This window comes from Epinephelus moara, chromosome 14, assembly GCF_006386435.1.
Source record: "Epinephelus moara isolate mb chromosome 14, YSFRI_EMoa_1.0, whole genome shotgun sequence".
Lineage (NCBI taxonomy): Eukaryota > Metazoa > Chordata > Actinopteri > Perciformes > Serranidae > Epinephelus > Epinephelus moara.
In genome coordinates, this window is record NC_065519.1 from 1,100,220 (window position 1) to 1,122,000 (window position 21,781).

The 21,781-nt window shown below is 44.7% G+C and overlaps 1 protein-coding gene across 9 annotated transcripts in view; it reads left to right on the top strand.

Moving 5' to 3' along the window:
• Positions 1 to 21,781, top strand: part of fgfr3 (fibroblast growth factor receptor 3) — a 102,040-nt gene that overhangs the window by 26,121 nt on the left and 54,138 nt on the right. For 6 of the 9 annotated variants that reach the window (XM_050062121.1, XM_050062120.1, XM_050062123.1 and 3 more), the window contains exons 3-4: positions 10,780 to 11,043; positions 15,706 to 15,771. In XM_050062121.1, coding sequence (XP_049918078.1) covers positions 10,780 to 11,043; positions 15,706 to 15,771 — 330 coding nt within the window. The remainder of the gene's footprint in view (positions 1 to 10,779; positions 11,044 to 15,705; positions 15,772 to 21,781) is intronic. The other 3 variants (XM_050062128.1, XM_050062127.1, XM_050062129.1) reach the window with 1 other exon arrangement.

Genomic DNA, 21,781 nt, shown 5'->3' on the forward strand with positions numbered 1-21,781 from the left:
TTTAAACATTAGTCAAAGATAACACAAGTAAACACAAAATGCAGTTTTTAAATGAAGGGTTTTATTAATGAGGAAGAAAAAAATCCAAAGCTACATGGCCCTGTGTGAAAAAGTGTTTGCCCCCTAAACCTAATAACTGGTTGGGCCACCCTTAGCAGCAACTACTGCAATCAAGCGTTTGCGATAACTTGCAATGAGTCTTTTACAACGCTGTGGAGGAATTTTGGCCCACTCATCTTTGCAGAATTGTTGTAATTCAGCCACATTGGAGGGTTTTCGAGCATGAACCGCCTTTTTAAGGTCATGCCACAGCATCTCAATAGGATTCAGGTCAGGACTTTGACTAGGCCACTCCAAAGTCTTCATTTTGTTTTTCTTCAGCCATTCAGAGGTGGACTTGCTGGTGTGTTTTGGATCATTGTCCTGCTGTAGAACCCAAGTTCGCTTCAGCTTGAGGTCACGAACAGATGGCCGGACATTCTCCTTCAGGATTTTTTGGTAGACAGCAGAATTCATGCTTCCATTTATCACAGCAAGTCTTCCAGGTCCTGAAGCAGCAAAACAGCCCCAGACCATCACACTGCCACCACCATATTTTACTGTTGGTATGATGTTCTGTTTCTGAAATGCGGTGTTACTTTTACGCCAGATGTAATGGGACACAGACCTTCCAAAAAGTTCAACTTTTGTCTCGTCAGTCCACAGAATATTTTCCCAAAAGTCTTGGGGATCATCAAGATGTTTTCTGGCAAAAATGAGACGAGCCTTAATGTTCTTTTTGCTTAGCAGTGGTTTTCGTCTTGGAACTCTGCCATGCAGGCCATTTTTGCCCAGTCTCTTTCTTATGGTGGAGTCATGAACACTGACCTTAACTGAGGCAAGTGATGCCTGCAGTTCTTTAGATGTTGTTGTGGGGTCTTTTGTCACCTCTTGGATGAGTCGTCGCTGCGCTCTTGGGGTAATTTTGGTCGGCCGGCCACTCCTGGGAAAGTTCACCACTGTTCCGTGTTTTCGCCATTTGTGGATAATGGCTCTCACTGTGGTTCGCTGGAGTCCCAAAGCTTTAGAAATGGCTTTATAACCTTTTCCAGACTGATAGATTTCAATTACTTTTTTTCTCATTTGTTCCTGAATTTCTTTGGATCTCGGCATGATGTCTGTAGCTTTTGAGGATCTTTTGGTCTACTTCACTTTGTCAGGTAGGTCCTATTTAAGTGATTTCTAGATTGGGAACAGGTGTGCAGTAATCAGGCCTGGGTGTGGCTACAGAAATTGAACTCAGGTGTGATCAACCACAGTTATGTTTTAACAGGAGCTGGGGGGCAAACACTTTTTCACACAGGGCCATGTAGCTTTGGATTTTTTTCTTCCTCATTAATAAAACCCTTCATTTAAAAACTGCATTTTGTGTTTACTTGTGTTATCTTTGACTAATGTTTAAATTTGTTTGATGATCTGAAACATTTAAGTGTGGAAAACATGCAAAAAAGTAAGAAATCAGGAAGGGGGCAAACACTTTTTCACACCACTGTATATATGTATATATATATATTCATTCAAATAAGTGCAAGAGGTCATTAGGAAATATTAAAGCTGCAGAGTGTTGGAGATGTCGGCTGTAGAGATGTCGGCCTTCTCTCCAATATAATGGAGCTTCTTTTCTGCTGCTGCTCATCATAGGTCCTGCTTGTTTTGCAGTGTTGCTCTATATGCACATATGTCACTGCTGCCTCTGGTGCTTTTAATAATTGTGTGTCTTTACAACTTGGCTGAGGTGAAGACTCTCAGTCGTCCAGGTCATGATAACCTTAAGTGCTCTGTCGTGGGCAACTGGACTTGTTTGAGTGTCTTGAAGTTAGTTGAACTCAAGCAGGTCCAGTTGCTCACGATAGTGCACTGAAGAAATCTTGGCCGAGGACGTCAGATCAAAAATAGCCTCCTGGCTAATTCTGGCATTTTTATATCGTGTGTATTTATTCATTTGCACCGTCCCTTCTTAAATTAACTAAACTGAACTCAAAGCGTCAAAAAATAACTTTTTTCAACATCAGAGTCTCTTTACAGAAATCGTAGAAATCATAAGAGAGCTTGTTGTGAGCAGTTTCATGTAGAAACTGGCGTCTTATCAGTGCTCTCTTTCCCATGTAAGAAATACGAGTAGATCCTTAGTTTCTGCTGCTGAACTAAAGATGATTAAATGTGTCTTTATCTCATCTCACATTAAGGGCCCGTCCCAGTACCCCCCCTTAGCCCTACCTATTTGCGCGTTCCTGCGAGGGGTAGGGGTGTCCCAATTCCTTTTTGCGTGTAGGGGTAGGGGGCATAACGAGGGGTAGTGGGTATGAAACTAGCCCTTCAGAGTGAGGGGTAGACGTCGCCATGGCTACCACCGAGCAAGAGACGGGGAAAAAAGTTCATACATAGCCAATGTTACCATCGTCAGGTTGCTTGTTAGCTAGCTAGCTAGCTCGCAATATCTGGCGTCTGTCATCTGTCCTGTTCTGCAAAACTGTCGGATTTTTCACATGACGATAACACGCCAGCTAGTATAACTATGCTGCCTCGTAATGTTAGCTTCTTAGCTAGCTAGCTAGATTGCACAGTGATACAGTTGATGGGTGAAGACAGAAAATAGTTCCTACATGAAACTGCTGACAGCAAGGTCGGTGGATCACCTTCAGTAACCAGGTCATGATTTCTGTAGAGACGTTGATGTTGAGAGACGTCAGACGTCTCTGAGGCCGATAGCTCCGACACTCTGCAGCTCACACACAAACTGTCTGTCCCTTTAATGAAGCACAGAGCATCATCATCATCATCATCATCATCATAGTGCTCCACAAAGAAGAGTTTCCTTGTGTCGCTGATGATGATGCCACAGCCCTGTTGATCTTAAATATGCAAAATAAAGGTTAAATAAAGTTGACCATGAACTAGGTCTCAGATGCATAAAGAGGTTTTTATGTCAGTGTGGCTTCTTGTATTTATTTATAACTCAACAGGAGGTCACACTGACATTAAGACGTCTTTATGTAACTGAGGGTTAAATAAAGCTTCTGTACGTACAGATAGTCAGCTGTTGTTGTGACGCAGTGAAACCTGTTTTATTGCCCCTGTCAGATATACGTTAGATGGATTTACTGGAACTGTGTGTGTTTACTGAGCGTAACGTCATGCGTGTTCCCTCCTGTGACCTGATATGACAGCAGCCATGGCGACAGCTCCTTCGTCTGGTCTACACTCCTTCCTGTTCCTCCAGGATCCTTCACTCAGTCCGTCACTGTGTGTGTGTGTGTGTGTGTGTGTGTGTGTGTGTGTGTGTGTTAGAGAGGCAGGCGTGGAAAGGCTTCCCACATAAAGAGCTCTTTTCATCCCCAGGGCCGCAGCCTGCCCGCCGGCCCCTGGACAAGTTTGTAGAGGATAAATAAACCTCTTCAGACGGACAGAAAAGATGGAGTCTGTACGCGCCGCGTTAACGTACAGCCGCGCCGCCGCGCTATCTCAAAGAGACTTTATATTATTCTGAAGGGCTATTTGTTATGATACTGAGCCGAGAGGGGGCCGAGGGCCAGGGGGGCCAGGAGGGCAGGGGCCTCTTGATTTATGGAGTGCACGTCCACACACACACACACACACACACACACACACAGTTCCTGGTTTACAATGGCAGATACATTCATGTACATATCACATTTACACACACACTCACAGAGTACATATCACACATTGCTTCCAGCTGGCCCCAGGTTCCGTGTTCCCACCCCCTTCACTCACACACACACACACACACACACACACACACACACACACACCAGGCAGCCGATAGCTCACACATGCCGCACCGGACGAGAAAGCAGCGGGAATGTCTGGATGATACAAGGCTGGACGGCACCACAGCGCTGCAGCTGAGCTTTCATTTATCGGCTGCGTCAGAGTCGCTTCAGCTCTGATTTATTCATGAAGCGCTTTGATATCAACACTCCTCGCCATGCAGAGGTTCACAGAGAACAAAGAACGTAAACACTAAAGATCTGAAAAGACAAAGCCTTTGAGTGAGTGCTTTTAATCACACACAACTAAAGTCTGTACAGGAATGTGTCTGTGTGACGTCAGAGGTGTCTCTACTCTGCTCCACTGTGTTCTTATCATGAACTGTCTCTGTGTAACGTCTGACATCATGATGTCACAGAAACACAAACACACCAACAAACCATTAATGGATTTGAATTTCCTCTTTATTTATTTGTTTGTTTGTTTATTTGTTTGTTTGTTTGGTAGTTGTGCTGCAGCCGGACGCATTATGTTTTTGAGTTGTCCGTCCTGTTCTCGTGAACGCGACATCTCAAGAAACCTTGTGGGAATTTTTTCATATTTGGCACAAACGTCCACTTGGACTCAGGCATGGACTGATTATAATTTGGTGGCTGGAGGTCAAAGGTCACTGTGACACGTTTTTGGCCACATTCATTTGCTAGTAATGACAGACCTTCACACAAATTGAAAAGATAAAGTGATGACATTTTAAATGCAAACAGTCAGCTGTAGTTGTTTCATAATTTCTCTTTAAATATTTTTTTATTGTTTATTTTAGCCTGAATCTGCCCACAGACTTCCTGTGATGGTCTTAATGCAGTTTCAGAGAGTTTAATTCAATATTTGTTGATTTTATTTTTTGGCAGGTGAACAGTCTGTTAAGATAACAGTAGGAAACATTAGTTGTTAGCTGCTTACTGTCGAAGCGTCCTGTAGAAACTCTGCAGGTTAAAACACATTTACTTGTTGAAACCCTGAATGAAAAATAATGAGCGTGTTTCGTCCCAGGAACTAAACTCTTTTTAGCAGGTTTTTATTTTTACAAATTCTCAAGAACTGTTAAAAAAAAAGTGTCAAATTAGATGAATTAGATTAAAAAACATTAAAAATCATTGTGCACGTGACAGCACCACAGAGCGCATGTGTTCTTTGTAACTCACTGCTGTGAGACTTTTCTTTTATTCAAGTAATATTGTCACCCTCCTTTTTCTGTCTGTGCTCTGAGCTGCTGCAAGTGTGGGATTAATAAAGTTTTATCTCATCTTATCTTAGAAACAGCTTGTTACAGTAAATTAATCTGTGGTTTTTAGGCAGTTGTAATTTTTTGTTGTTTTAATGTTGGCATTGTACGTTTCTGCAAACAGATACTTTACATTTGTAGGTTTTGTGTGTTTAAACTTTACGTTTCAACAACACTGTGGCTAATTATTGCTCAGAAAAGATCGTGTCTTGGAGGCACAGTCCCGTCTGATATTGCAGCCATGTCTCAGTAAAAACACACCTGTTTCTCGACGCTCTAAAATGAAATGAAATACATCCATGTGTGGGAGCTTGAAAGTTGTCTTTTGTCTTTTGTCTCGAGCAGAGGTCTGCAGCGGGCTACATCTCGCCAAGGCGACACGCCATCCACCACCCCCTCCATCACTGCATGACAACATCAGCACTGACAGCAGTTCCTCTGATATCTTACGAAGTTTTGCCCCAAAAAAATGACATTGTGTCCTTAAGCTACAGTTATAGCTGACGTAAAGTTACAGAGGTTTAGGAACAGAAACATGGTGAGGACGAACCTTACGAAGTTCACACAAATCTGAACACGTGACTCCAGGAGAAAGATTTCTGTGACCCATCCACCCCAACCTGCCTCCTTACATGTGCTCAGGACTGCTTCCTTGTTTACTGCTGTCAGCTCACTGGTCACATGATCACAGCCTTTCAGAACACGTGGGATATGTATGGACTTGGCTGCATTTCTTTTTGTAGGACAACATTAGTGAGCACAGCCTGTCACTACGTTAGTTTAGAAACACGTATGAATGTAACATATCTGTGGTTTGTAGAAACGCTCAGTGCCAACACTTCCTGCTGACGACTGGTCTGAAATATGCAGAGCTGTTGTTTGACTAGTTTTGGGAGCTTTACTGTGGTTTCAGTGTCGTAAATATGAAAAGAAATTTGGATCCTTACGGCTGCCAGAGAGCAGGTAAAACCTCTGAGCTGCTTTAAGGCTTTCTGGAACATTTCCTGTGGTCACACGTGGCCCGTCTCTCCAGGACTCAGGTTCATTAAGCCTCCTGTCAGATCCTGAACCACAAGAGACAACCTGGGCCGTCTGAGTCCAGCCTGCACTCGGAGTCTTCTAACCTTTGCTCACATGCAGAGGAAGCTGACTGATGTAACGTCCTGCTTCACACTCCCTCACCTCGGAGCCGCTCAGTGAAACAACACAGCAGCTGGAATTTTCTCTTCAGGAATTTAAAGTGCTCATTCACTAATTAGGAATTCCTCTCTTTGACACACTTTATATGAGCTCATTTCAAAGAGCCATCTCTTGTCAGCGTGATCAAACCTGTGGCTGCACAGTACAGGACGCTGGCTTGAAAGGTACAGCGAGGCAGCGACGGTCTGTACTAAAGCTCAGCGTCTGCTCCGTCCGTCCTGAAAGGTTGTTCAGTGGCACAAAGTGAAAGCTCTTTGATTCAAAGCAGCTTTTCTCCCCCACATTTACATCTGCATTTCAAAGTGTGGGATCTGAAGCAGCAGCAGATATTTTGTCATTGACGGTGACCGAAAAAAGACGGCTTTGCTCTTTTGTGTGACACCTGAGAACTGGAGGGTTTCTGTTTCTGTAATGTATGCGGGGACGCATCTTTGTTTTGTTTTCTTCTTTGGGTAAATTGCATTTTGTTTGGCCCCTGGCACTGTAAACATCCTATCTGTTTTCCCAGGATCAAAGCAGAAGTGTTCCTTTCACACACACACACACACACACACACACACACACACACACACACACACACACTAATCCTAATGAAGAAGCTGTAATGTCTGGTCCTCAGCGAGCTGTAAGGACGTGATAATAACAGATTGAAACTACCTGCCTGGTCACATTAGGTGAAAAAGAGAGAATATGTTTCTGTAATTTGGGTGGATGAACCCTTTAAACAGGAAACGTGTGCGTCATACAAAGACACGGCTGCAGTTGAGGCCTCGCTGCTGCTGCTGCACATTCAGAGCTGCCAGAGGAGGTTGTGCTGGAGCGTTGGGGCTCCATAAAGCCTGAGTGAGCTATGAGTCTCTGGAGATTATTATATCTGCCCCATAAAGCCCAATTCAGCATGTTTAAGAGCTGAAGATATTCTAAGACCTATTTTCTCCTCTCCTTTCACAGAGGTCATAAGTAATACACCAAGGTAGCGAGCCATTCATGCTGCGACTGGATTTATGCTCTGTGCAGCGACGCCTCCGTGTTTTTCTTCTCCTCAATGGGCCTTTCTGCTTTTCAAAGACGTGCTGTAAATATTGTTGTCAAAGCCAGAGGCCACGCCGAGAGCTGCACAGCCACGTTAAGCACATTATTGACTTTACATCTCCAGGATTTTATAATGGCTGCAATAAGACAGAGCAAACAGTTCACAACTCATCCATTCACTTCACTTTATCAAAGGGAGAGGTCACGTTCTCTCAAGTGGGGCTGGATGAGGTACTTCTCCACAGTCAGTGTGGCAGATACTGTAGACGTCTGTTGACATGATCACAGTTTGGAGAAGCAGACTGCAGTACTGACACAGAAGCAAAGCAATGTACTGTTGATGACGGGGGGCAGCAGCCACCTAAAATATTCTGTAACAGTTTATGTGTCCGTTATATTGAGAATATTTTCACCACTTCACCTTTCAGTCAGTCAGCCTGCTCCAGCAGGAAAGTTGGATTTAGTTCTCCATCTTTGGCCTCGTCAGAGCCTCCAGACTCCACTGATGGAAACAGTCATTCTACCTCGTTAAACTCAGGAGCTGCAGCAGTACGTTAGTTTGTGTAATTCTGTGACTTTGGTGAAATAATTTGACTCTTTTAAACACCAGATTTGTAGCCTGGAAATCCAGACTCAACTCTAGAAAGATTTTGAGTCTGGCCCTCACCGATACACCCTTCCTACCCAAGGGCCGGCGCTAACTGAGGCATCACGGTGACGTATTCATTGCACGAAGCCCCATGTGTTTGCCGACCCGTGGGGCTAACTGATATATTATGCTTTTGCTGTATCCCGTCAGCAAAAACGTCAAAAACGTCCTTCCTGGAAGCGAAGGCTTCTAGGGCAGTCTTCTGTTCCTCTCTCTAGGAGAAAGATAAGTGTAGTTGGCTTAGTGTTTCTTCCAAAGCTAAATTGAATGTACGCAGTCCTTACCCAGCTGCCATCTTGGCTGTTTACTTTTCGACTCTCATCATGTTACGCCCGCCCAGAGCCCGCCTCTGTCAGATAGACTGATCTGATTGGTCCAATGGCGATTCACCGGGCTCTGCTCGTTGGGGCCAGATCCCCGTGCAGAGCAAATTCAAATTTCCTAGGGGCGGGGCATCTGGGTTTCCAGGTTACCAAATTTGCACAATAACATGAACACTGTCTTGATTGAGGCAGCGGTCGACCAATGCGTCCTCATCTCAACTCAAAAAACTCCACTTGGTCAGTTCCTTTAACGTCTATGCCTGGATGTGTCTGTTGTTGACCTTCCAGGATGCTGCATCAGTTTACACCTGTTACATGCACCGTGTCTTTTCAAAATAAAGTTCTGATTTCACAGTAAATGTACAGTTTCTGCTCGTTAGATGCACACAGTCTATTTTTAAATAAAATTACATCATCGGTTTAACAACTAGTTTTAAAGTTTATTTCCTTGTGCAACAAACACGTGGTTAGGTTTAGAAAAAGCATCATGGTTTGGCTCAACATTCATACAGGAAGTGAACAGCAGGCTCCTGGGTGAAAGTCCAGTCTTTGTTCAACGCATCCACCTCCCACCCGCCTTTTCCCAGCACTGTCATGACTGGCAGCGTTTCAAACTGACGCCACCTGTCTGCGTATCATACCGCTGCGGCAGGTGGTTTTTGGTGCTGGTGTTTGACGCTGAAATGACAAAGTTGTGATATTTGATGAGTTGGAAATGAGAGCCGGCCAAGAGTCCAGCAGCTCCTGTGCTCAGAGATGTGAAGTCACCATTTTTCTAACAGAGTCTTGCAAAGAAGAGAGAGCGATATAACAGCTTCAGTCCTTGTCTGAAAAACTGTTGGATGGTAAAGGAGTAAAAATATTTCACATATCGCTCACACTTGGTGGCTGACATCCATTTTGTTACTGACCCTCTCCACTGCAGCACATCCTCAGCCTCAGTGTCTGACTCCAGTCTGCTTCTCCAAACTGGGGGACTGACGTCTGCTGGAGGAAACACACTGACTGTGGGTCAGAACCTCACAGCCACAGATCTGAACTGTCCCTTTAACACCTGCATGAAATGTCGTCATACAGATGTGTTTCTGTGGCAGCGTTACCTGCTGGATATCACGTCTGGGTCGGCCCGCAGCAGCAGTCCGTCTCACAGTGAAAGAGCACATCTATAATTCAGAGCACCTATTATGTATTCCCCGTGAAGATTGTCTGGTCTGGGCCACTCCTGATTCCAACCTTGCGTCTGGACTCCAGGTGGAGGCTGTCTGTTAGAGCGCTGCGTTCACGTCCACCGCCTGTCAGCGAGCCTCAGGAAGGCCGCTGCCCTTTCGGCGGGTCAACAGTGGGCGTGTTTGCCATCATAAATCACGCTCTTAACGCACCTCGTTCAGTCTTTCCCATGGACGGATGGGTGGGTGTGCGTTTGTGTTGTGTACTTTGTTGCCTCAGCAGCTCGTTTGTGGGTTTGTGTGCTTCTAAGTGTGTTTGTGTACAACATGGCGCTCGTTTGAACGGTTGCCAGAGCGACCAGAGTGTGCATGAGCTTAGCTTTCTGTCTGTCCCTGATGGAGATGATGTATAATTGAGGTCTGGATGAGGAGACACCTCTGATGGAGGGACATGAGGGGACACAAGGGGGCCCAGTGTTTATTTATCCAGACGTGTCCTCCATGTCTCCTCCGTCCTCAGTGGCGGCCGGCATCTTTAGCAGAGCCAGTAAACATGTTGATTTTTCCCTGGCTCAGACCGAGCTGGCACACGGAGCTCCTGGAGTCAATGAGCTGGTGTTTGACAGGAGGAGGAGGAGGAGGAGGAGGAGGAGGAGGGAGGTTCATTCCCACACAGCCCAGATCTGTCTCCTTCCTCACGCTGGAATAAAAAGTTGCACTTTCCTGACTTCCAGAGGCAGATTAGCTGATAGCTCGCCAGCAGGTCGACGGTTAATTCTGCATCACTGGCTCTTTGTTTCAGGGGGGGGGGGGGGGGGGGGGTCCTTTCTTATACTGCGAAAACTCAGCGACTGAGTCGGCCTCTTAATGACTGTGGAGAAGGAGGTGTTTGTACAAAATCTTAAAGCCTTAATTATTAGTATTTTGCAGTGCGTAGCTGTGAGGAGGAAACCGATGCAGGGTCTGTGTCACATGACCTGCCTCGTCTTACCTTCCTGTGACATCATGTCCTGATGTTCGCAGGCTGCTGGTGGCAGTTTCATATTGATGAGCTGCTGTTTAATGAAAATTAATCTCAACGCCTCAAATGTCCAAACAACATTAAGAAATCAATTTAAAGTTCCATAAATCTAAAAGCTATCCGACCATGCAGACAGGAAGAAACTCATCTTACATGTGAGGAGCAGCGCCAGAGAACACTTTGCATTGTTACCTGATAAACAAAGACCAGAGTTCACACAGTCATCTGTACATTTAAAGTATGATTGATGGATAACTGAAATATGTTGAAACAAAACGTGTCTCCTAACCGTCCTCTGTGTGTGTGTGTGTGTGTGTGTGTGTGTGTGTGTGCAGACTCTGTGTCCAGCGAGACAGCCTTCCTGGAGGACTATGTCCTGGGCATGGGGGACACCCTGGAAATGTCATGTGACCTGGAGGACCACTCGGAGCCTGTCGTCTGGTTCAAAGACGGCGCCGGGCTGGTGCCTAGCAACCGCACGCGGCTGGGCCAGAGGATGTTGTGCATCATCAACGTGTCGTACGAGGACTCGGGCGTCTACTCGTGTCGGCTCGCCCACAGCAACACGCTGCTTGGCAACTACACCATCAGGGTGACAGGTGAGTTTAAAGCTGTAGTCAGTGTTATGTAACGTAGTGAAGTAAAACCTCCAGGAAAGCACTGATGTGAGAAGTGAATCTAAGAACACTTTATGAGTGAAGTTACTGAATATTTTTGTGGTTTAACAGCAGTTTGTTTGTGAGTTATTGATCAGGGAAGTTTGAATCTGTGAATATCTTTTTAACTTTACCAAACTGCAGAGAGCTGCGTTCACAAACGGCGACTCCTGTAGGCTGGTTTTTAAAAGTGCCGGCTGGTGATATGAAACTATATTAGAACACTGATCGGCGGGGAAAGGAGACCAAAGATGACTTTACTGGCTTTATTTAGCATTTATAGATCTGGTACACACTTTGCATCGGCCCAGGTAAAAGCCTTTGGCAGGTTTGGCAGCATCTTTGCCAGTTACAATACAGAGACACCACATCAGTGTCATGCCACGTGTGCTGTTACAAATGACAGGATTCAGAGGACATGTCACAGCTTTGCTGTGAGCTGGAGGCAGGACGAAGGCGGCCAACCATAATTCTTAATGCAGGAAAAACCCTGGAGAATTATAAATATACTGATGAGTACTGATGTAGTCAAACCAAGAAATAAACACGTCCATGTTTCCATGCAGTGTGGATAAAATATGTCAGGCACATTTCTCTTTAAATAAGCGTTAACACCAAAGACGTGCTGATTCTTTAAGACACCTGAGTCACCTCACAGAGCTCCAATAGAAACAGGCACTTGGCTGCACCATGTGGAGCTCTCGCAGAAAGCCGACCTGCCTCGGTGTCTGACGGACAGCTGAGAATCAAAGTGTCTCCTATCAAGAGACTCAGAGCAGCAGCTCCAGCACTGATGTCTGGACATGACAGCTCCTCATAGAGAAACACTCAGAGCTTCGCTCAGGAGGAAAGTTCTATTATTTTCTCCTCCCGCTCCGTTTCAACTCCCGCGTTAGCCGCCTGCCAAGCTGCACACACACACACACACACACACACACACACACACACACGTGTCCAGCATGACACCGGTGCAGACTTTCACCGAGCCAAGTCTCACACAGATTCTCCTCCTGATGCACAGTCAAAGGTGAAATTCATTATCGTACAAGAGGCTGAGTAACGTCTTAAACAAGTGTGTGATGCAAACACAGCTCTAATAGGAGTGTGTGTGTGTGTGTGGGGGGGGGGGGGGGTCAGGAAGGAGCGAGCAGTAGCTTAAAAGTCTGGCGGCTTTTTCCCGTAAAACGCATGGACACCAGCTGAGCCTGTTATTGACAACTAATTAGAAAGCAATTAGCTCCAAACATTTCATCATTGAAAACAGATGGGGTGGCAAGAAATGAGAGAGTTCGCTGCCTCTCAGCTCACCCCCCACCTCCTCACACACACACACACACACACACACACAGATGCATGTGTTTGGCTGTGAGCCTGGGAGAAAATGGCCTTTTCCAGCACTGATCAGAGGTGGACAGCTTCTCCTCCTGGATCCACACATCACCTCCTGACTGCGGCACTACACGTGCACACACACACACACACACACACACACACACACACTCCTCACATCATGCATTTAACAGGAAGAAGTCGCCCGTCTGTCCGGCTCATGTTTGGCTTCAAAATCTGATTTTTATTTTTAATTTAAACGAGTATGAAGAGATAACTGCGTCTGTTCTGAGCTCAGGAGGAAAACCACACAGGAAGTAAATTCATGGCGGCGTGTTGTCGGACATTTTGTTTGATTTAAACACTCAGTTCATGTTTAAATTACACATGCAGTCATATTTCTTACAGTGTGGCGGCGGCAGTATCCGGTTCTTTTGCCTCCACTTTAAACACAGCGCCTCAGCTCCGTCTAACACACACACACACACACACACACACACACACACACACACACAAACCCACACACACACACAGACTATTGTGTTTTTGCTCAAATATTTGAGCAAGGTGTCAGATATGTAGAGGCCGTATCAGATTTAGCACCTGGACGGCTTCCAGCCAGCGCAGAGAGCGGCCGGCTCGTACTGTACAAACACACGGAACACATGTTGGAATCAGGAGGCTGTAATGTGAGAGGATGGAGGAAGTTATCGGCAGCACACGATGGATGAAGATGATGACGTGTTGTTAAGAAGGTTGTAGATGCAGCGTGAAGAGCTCACAGGAAATCATCTGTAGACAAAAATAGTGGCGTATGTGGTCTCTACCTGGAGGAGATAATTAATAGTATAATTGTTTCCAAACAAAGTAAATCACAAACTCTGTGTGTGCTCAGTAAAATGTTTTTGTGGAGGGAGTCTTTGATATAACGTCTTTATTTCCCCGTCGATAAAGGCTGTCTGACTGTGAGGTACAGGTCTAACCATAGCGTACACTGAAACTCACTTTGGCTTTGGTGGGCGGTTTTTAGGAGGAACCAGTTGAGGCAGCGTTAGCTCAGCGCCGTTTGATTTTATGTACGTGACTCGAGGGTTTTCTACTCAGTTATTGTAAATATATAAACAGTGGTTTGGTCTATATACGTATGTCAAAACTGAAAACAGAGTTCCTGAACATCGTCGGAGTTTTACAAAAGCTCTGTTTCCAGTGAACTGTGATGCAGAAAAAGCTAGATGTTGAAAAACACCCCCCTGTAGCTTACGTGTGGACGAGACCTTTGGTGTCTGTTGATAAAATGTCCAAAAAAAAGTTGATAAAACATTCAAAAACTATTATTAAAACGTCCACAAATATGTGAATTAAATGTCCGTACTTCCTCACCTGGAGTTGTATCCTGACTGGCGAATCCACTGTTTCAAATTGAGTCTTGTTTTCACCATGTTCGTCCATCCTTCTTGTTTTACTTCACAAAAATATTTTTGTTCTTGTAAAGTCGAACAGCAGGTTCTATACAGAGCCCACCATGTTCCAGGGTTCCCACGGTCATGGAAAACCTGGAAAATTCATGAAATTCCACAGCCTCCTTTTCCAGGCCTGGAAAAATCATGGAGTTAGAAAAAATCTCTTTAAATTTATTGTGTGTAATGAAATTAATTGTTCTAGTAATCGTCTGCGTAATGAGACATAACAGCAAATGTATTTTCTGTAGCTGCTGATGTAACGTAGCTGTGATACGCGTCATGAGTGACACTGAAAAACAACGTGACTGTGATTTCACGTGTCGGGTTATGAATCCCAAAGTTTCCATGTCTTTGCCCCACAACAACTTTTAACTGTGATTTGGAGATGGAGCGATTGACACGGGCAGCTGCGGCTGTCACTCAGAGCGCCAACGAGCACTTTGGTTTCATTTTAACTTCATTTAATTGGAGGTTCGGAGGTACGGAGCAAAATAACCAATGGACCACATCGGTGCTAGTGTCTGTGGACCATCTATAGTAATTAACACTTTGAGTAACGTGTACTTTGCAGTTTTTTCATGTTATACGTTGTGAGTGTGTTATATGATGAGACGTTTTATCAGCAGTCTTTGAAAAGTCGTGTGATGGGATCCTGATATTAGCTGAAAGTCGTTTCAGCAGCTGAATTTACTGAGCCTGAAGGTTCATTATTGACCCAGGAAAAATATCTTGGCACAAGGTCTGAACGTTTGTGGATCCTTCAGTGACATTTTGACCTCCTGATACATCGAGTAAATACTGTTTGTTGTTACTGTCGAGGGGAGAAGTTGTAATGTTTGCTGATTCAGGTTCAGCTTTCTCTGATCTCTCTGCGTTCTGTCATCACTCCCTCACAGTGTTCTGCTGTGAGCTTCATTTGGACACACACAATAGTTTTATTTTAGTTTTACAGTGACAGAGCTGGTAGCGTGAGTCAGACAGCAGCAGAGCCGAGGACGGAGGTGTCAGATCATAGAAACTAAACCCTCCCCTCCAGGACTTCCAGGAGCAGTTTGAGCTCACGGCGGTTGTCGGGGGAACAGCTGGCTCTCATTACACAGACCTGCCGAGCTGAACCAGAAAACTTGGAGGTCAGATTGAAAATAATTACAACACAGCCGTGAAAATGTGCGATACAGCGAAGCTAAAGCGTCCAGTCTGCACAATAATTAGACGTCATCCGACACGCTAACTGTTAGCAAGAGTTAGCGTCTGTGAGTTGTTTTTGCATGTGTGTGTGTGTGTGTATGTGTGTGTGTGTGTGTTTGTGTGTGTCCAGTCGTTTGTTGGTGAACACACACCATTTAATCTCCACCGGGCATTTAACGTGCGCAGAATTCCTGCTGCATTTGTTCCTGTTGTCGTGCACAGGATCAGTGGTGGAGCTTTACCAGATGGACTCTGTGTGTTATCTGATGGTTAACGGAGTTCAACGAGTCAAAGAATGAAGACGACGTCCAGATGGATTAGATCAGACGCAAAATATCAGAGTGCAGGTTTAGTTTTAATGTTCGGGGACACGTATGTAACGAGGGGTTTGGGCTCCTCCCTCCAGAAATGTTGGGTGTTGAACACTTCATTTCCTGCATCAATTTATGGCGGCAGTGTCTTCAAAATAAAAGTCCTTTGCTACTTAAATGTTTTTGTTGAAGGGGACAAATAGACGTGTGTCAAATACTGACGGGGACGTGTCCGCTGTCTCCCCAGAAATCATCTGCACCTGTGAGATTTGTCGTTAATCTGACCATTAATTTCACTGTTTGTCTTTTTCTTTAAGATTCTCTGTCGTCTGGTGACGATGAAGATTATGATGAAGATCCAGAAGATGCAGGTAATGGAAATGGTGAATTCTTCATTATTATTTTTAGCTACCTTTTTTTTTTTATTTAAACAATGTCATGTAAGAAAAGATAGTTGACCAGCAGCAACATGAGCTCATGGTAAAAACAACCTGAGCTGCAGCTGACAGTTATTTTCATCATCAGTTATTTTCCAGATGAATTGTTTAAATGTTTGTGAGAGAAAAGTTAAAACTGACAGTCAGTGTAAAAGATGACGTCCTCAAAGATGTTAAATGTTAAAGATGTTAAATGTTAAAGATGTTAAATGTACTGTTGTTAAAAATACAGAAAATATTACAATATTCATATTTAAGAAGCTTTTCTTAAAAGATTCAAACAAACTAATCAAAAATCAAATGAATTGTTGATTATTTTAATAGTCGACAACTGATCAGTTATTTGATGTAGCTCTGAATACACACTTGTATAAAACTCTTGGAGCAGAAACAATGAACACAAGTAGAAACAGGAGGAAACTAAAATCAGTTTTCATATTCAACAATGATCTTTAGCTGCAGATGTCAAAGTGAACCCTGAATGTGGGCTTTTATTTTCACCTCACTGATACAGTTTTGCAGTTTTTTTGTCTCCTGAACGTCTTCATGAAATGTGAAACAAAAAAAAACACAATCACTTTCCATTTTTTAACGAGAGAACAAAGCAGCCTCCAGTTTCATTTGTCACCTAGCAACAGTGTTCTTAACTCACAGCGTTAATGTGTTGAGGAATTCTCATGTGAAAAATACAACCTGAGCTCCATTAAGGCGCCACGAGCTGCGTCGTTAAGCTTAATGAGCAGCACCTGCTGCAGCCTGCTGCGTGAAGCCAGAGACGAGCTGCTGGCTGCTCGGAGAGGTCACACAGAGGTCACACAGAGGTCACACAGGACAAGACACAGATTCATTTATAAAAGATACAGATTTATTTACACGGTTTAGAGTTACTTTTTCTGCAAAGGTATGAATTTTGGAGGAATGAGGAGGACTTCATGTGTGACACCCACATTACCTTATCTGACTGCAGCTCCTTCAGCGTCACTGATCACAGACTACAACTAGATTCCTTCTGAGATGATTTCCCATCCTGCTCCTGGTGGAAAATATGACCCAAAGTCCCTTTAAGAAATATGACATTTAACATTTTTTTTACAAAAACACATAAGTGTAGAAACACCAGATAAAAGGCATCACATGTCGACAGTGTTCTTGTTAATTTGGCAGCCATATAAACCATAAAGATAAACTGCATTTAATAAAAACATCTGGACTCTGTCACCTCGGCTCTCTGTCAGTCGCTGTTGGAGATATTTCAGAAGGAATGAGACGAGAACTGTTCCACAAATTAAGATGTGTTCACTCCTCCAGTTCGTCCTCGTCCTCCACACAACAACTGAACAGAGACACGTTCTCGCTCCTCCCACAGTCCCCTCCGTGTTTCCTGTCCACCTGGTTCGCTGCTTCCTGTCTGGTGATTTTTATTTGCTTTATTGGAGACTACAATTATTTCTGAATAGACTCAAGTACAAACAGCATATTTAATATATTTCTGACAAAGAAAAGACACCCAGCAGGAATAAAGTCAAATACAAGTGTCTTAAACAAAACATGCACTGTGATTTAACTGGAATAAATAACTTCAACACAGATGAAGAGTTTCGATAGTAGGTGGCAAAACCTGATACTCACCTGCACGTGATTATTTATTTGTGATCATTTCATTTTTATTTAGTTTCTTTGCAGAGTATTAATAATAAATCATATCTACACAGACACGTCATCAATATACGTCTGTGTGTTTTACAGGTTTTACAGTTATTGAAACTCCAGAGAGAAAAAAATTACTGTATTGTCTAATGCTTCCCTCCCCTGCCCGGCTGGCTCAGGATGGATGAATGAATGACTGAACGAATGAATGAATGAATGACTTTATTTCGAGCAAAACAAAAATTAAAACAAAACATCAACAGACATGTTCAAAAACAGCAGGAAGAAGTGTACACTGATGTAATCCTCCCTCCTTCTCATTCTTCATGTCTCATTTAAAAAATGAAATTGTCACCAACTGTCCCAAACTTATTATTAACTATTAATACAGATAAATAAACAACAGTCTGAGATATTAAATATACAAAGCTCATCTCAACTGAGCCCAGATCAATCAGTAAACCCACCCATCAGCATCGCCGCTCTGCGTCTGCAAACCTCCTGAATATACTGTGTCTGTGCATCTTGAAGTGCTCTGTAGCTGTGCAGGAGGAGACGCACAACATGTGACGACTAAGACGCATCATGTAAAGAGTGACAAGAGAAGGGAAACAAAAAACATACAGGGATAAGATGAGGAGATAAATAACTACCAAAAAAGGACCATCTTACTCAGATAACAACATGTGTACATGTGGTATCCATGTAAAGCAGACACACATCAGCACATGTTTACACACATGCACATGGTCCATGTACAGACCACAGCCCCTCTGACTCCTGATAAAGTCTCCATATCTTCATGTGCTCGATAACTCGATGGATTCTGTGTCCCAAACTGTGAATCACCAGCAGAGCTTATTGATCAGGTGAAGAGAGCAAAGTGTTTCTTGTGTTGTCAACAGTTAATCTGCAGTTTGGAGTTTGACGTGTTGCCGTGATGAAGGATGGTGTCTGTCGGAGCCAAGCCTTTATTGGCACTTATGTGACTGTGGCTGGATTTATGCAGCTGATTAGATTTATCTGAGTTTTATGTCTGTAATTGGAATTATATGGCTCTCATAACCGCTCACTGTCTGGCTGTGCTCGCATTAAAGCGTCTCCCCAGTGCACCAAACTAAACGCCACTATCACACAGATCAAACGCTGGCGCTGCTCCCCGGCTGGTAACGCCCCGCTCTGCGCTCCACCGTGATGTGAGCTGTTTTGGCATCGGGAGACGTGCCGAGTTCAGGTGCAGGTGAACAAAGAACGATGAGGGATGGCTTTACACGCCCTGCTCTGTCAGCTAGCATGACTCCAGAGAGACAGAAAGTGTCTCCACCCCTCGGCGCGCTCTCTACCAGCCAGACGCAGCACTGAGCTGCCTTTGTTGTAGCGTACGCAGGGAGGTGAGGCGCAGACAGTCAGAGGCAGACGAGGAGAGGAAGTGAAATGATGGAAATACAGTGGGAGAGGAGGAGGTGAAGTGAGGAGACAATAGAGCCGACGCACAGTCTGAGACACTGAGGTGGATTTAAGTTGTGTTAAAGTCTCCACTGAATCTGTAACTGTTTGTAACTCTGACGGCCGACGACAGGATGAGATTATTGCAGCCAGCAACATGCCAGCAGAGTCAAACAGTCCATCACATGTTGAACTGAGGCCCAGTCCACCTTCACTGCTCCACAGAATTGGTGCCAGAGGCGAAATGTGGAACTGTTGTGGTGACAGAGCGACAGGCGGACGCCCGACCAAAATCAAAGCCTCTTTGTAAACGTGGCTACAAAGCTTCGAACCAAATCAAGTGTCGTCACACTCGAGTCAAAGTAAAGCGCTGCGACAGTGACGCCGGCTCACGCTGCGCTCGCTGAAACAACGCCACATGGTCGTCATTAATGTTTCACCCAATCTAATGTCGTCCAACTACAATCAGAACACGGACAGAGGAATGAGTGGCGAGGTGACCGCAGGGCCAAACAGAGATTGTGACTAAAATGTGACGACTGAACGTTTTAACCTTCATGAAGGACAGATGTGTTCATCCTCCCACAGACTGAGAGATCTGATCGGTCTGATAAGTTTAGTGCAGCTACACTGTGTCACATGGATCTGATGAACTCAGGTACGACATCAAGTTAGGTGTCTGCAGACTGTACGATGACAGCGCCAACTGACTCACAGGCTACGACGTACGGCCATTGACAATAGAACAAAACGTCATCAGTGTACAGCATCCATCTACGCCGCTGTAGCTGTCAGAGGAAAATGAAAACATGAATCAAGCCCTCGCTACAGTGGTGTTTATCTCTCAAAAAAGTCTGAAGTAGAGGAGGAGGAGATGTGGGCGTGGTCGTGTCTGAGGAAACAACGCGGTCTCACTCCAAAGTCGTTGAATGCTGCATTTCTATTGGTTGGTTAGTAGACGTAGGTGGTGACAGCATCACACTGATTGATCCTCTCTGACTGTGTGTCGTAGGACCACCAAAGATATCGCCACATTTCTTTACCGCTGGTCGTCTTTAGTCTGTGACAAAATCACACAGTGTGTACTGACGCATTCGTTTTAGCCAGGTGTACCTAATAAACTGACCCCCTGATAGAACAGACCTCTCATTTCCTGTCAAAATAAAAGCACAAATGCTCAAAAATACATTTTAAAAAAGCACTTTTAATGAAAGCATGCTGCCGAAACTTGTACTTTATTTAAAGCATAAAAAGGTTTCTGTTGAGCCACTGTTTCCCCGTCTCGCTGTGATTTCTTTAAGCGGAGGATTTCCTCACTGACATGAAGGAAATCAGTGTTTTAATGAGGCAGTTGTTGCTGATGGCAGCGTGCAGAGGGAGCTGTGAGAGAGACACACCGTCAGAAACAGGTAACAACTGTTAGTAAAACTGCTGCTTGGAAAAATAAGAGTTCCACAGCAGCTAATGGCTCCTAATTGATCCTAATCCTCTCAGTTTATGACTCCGACAGTCGCACAGCCTGTGTTTGTTCTTAAAGTGGCAGCAAAGCTCTCAGACATGTAATGAGCACAGGAATGTGTGTTAATATTCTTTGTCTTGGTTCACTTTCAGCATTTAATCCCTGCGTTTTGCTCACTGAGAATTCAAAATGTAATCTAGCTTTATATTCATAGTGCCGTCTTCTTGAAGGCGTTCAGCTCTTATCCAGAGAGATTAGAGGAGCGCTGCAGAAAGCTTCCTGTTGATGTCTTTGTACTCAGAGTTGCTGCGGATAAGCTTAACACCTGCACAGTAAAACCTGAATGTGTGTGAATGCACAGCTTCGCCTGGCGGTGAAAGCCTCAAGTGTTTTCTAAATGGGCCGAAGTGGCAGCAGCGGCAGCGGCTTACTGCAGACATCCTGAATGCCGGTAAATAGCCTCAGACTGCCAGACTTAATCTCTGGATGTAAGTCCACCTCATGACATACGAGGCTCCGATTTCCTGGCCAAAAGGAGAGGGATTAGCCCAGAAACGTTAAACCCCTATCGCTGCTTAATGTCCGCTAAGCCACCGCTAATTAGCCGGCTGCAGCAGGAAGGAGCCATGTGACGAGCCGCGCAGCCAGACAGAGAGTCCCAGTCGGTGAGCGGAAGAACATCCGCGTCCACACGCAGAGAGGGCCGTAATGGAGACGTGGAGATGGTGAAAGAGGCGGGCTGTTAATGAGGGAGAGGGGCAGAGAACGTTCGCTGACTGACAGCGAGACAGAGCAAATTGCAGAGTGAGAGGAGAGACGGCTCTTTGAGGGTTTGAGTCGCTGTGAGGCGGCGCTGGAGCTGCCAGCTGAAACGATGCTGCTGGCCACAGCTGACTGTTCTCAGACGGACAGACAGAGAGACACACAGACAAGCTGCTGCAGTCATGAGCTCATTCTCCACCACAACTCGCTCAGCTGTCTCCCACGGCCTTCTGGGAAAAGGCGGAGAAGATAGACGCCTGCCCAGCAGCCTCAGTCATTCCTGCGCACAAATGATCAATGATCAAGCAGTTTGTGAGATCGACACTGGATCTGTGTTTTGGTTCGAGGAGAGAGACGGCGGCCATGTCTGTTGTCTCTGTGTCGTCCCGGTTTACAGATGAATGTTACATGTTAAAATATGTCAAATACATTGTGAAAATATTTGGTTTAAAAAGCCGGAATAGATCCTCAGTCACTTTCAGTCATTATTAACTGAGACCAAGCTTCCAGACCTAAAGCCATCAGCTGTGTCAGAGTCATCAGCCTCTGCAGGACGTTGACATCACAACAAAACAAATTCAGCCGTTCCCCACGAATTCTGCATGATCTCAAATTTTTGTCCAATTACCGCAAGTTTTTCAG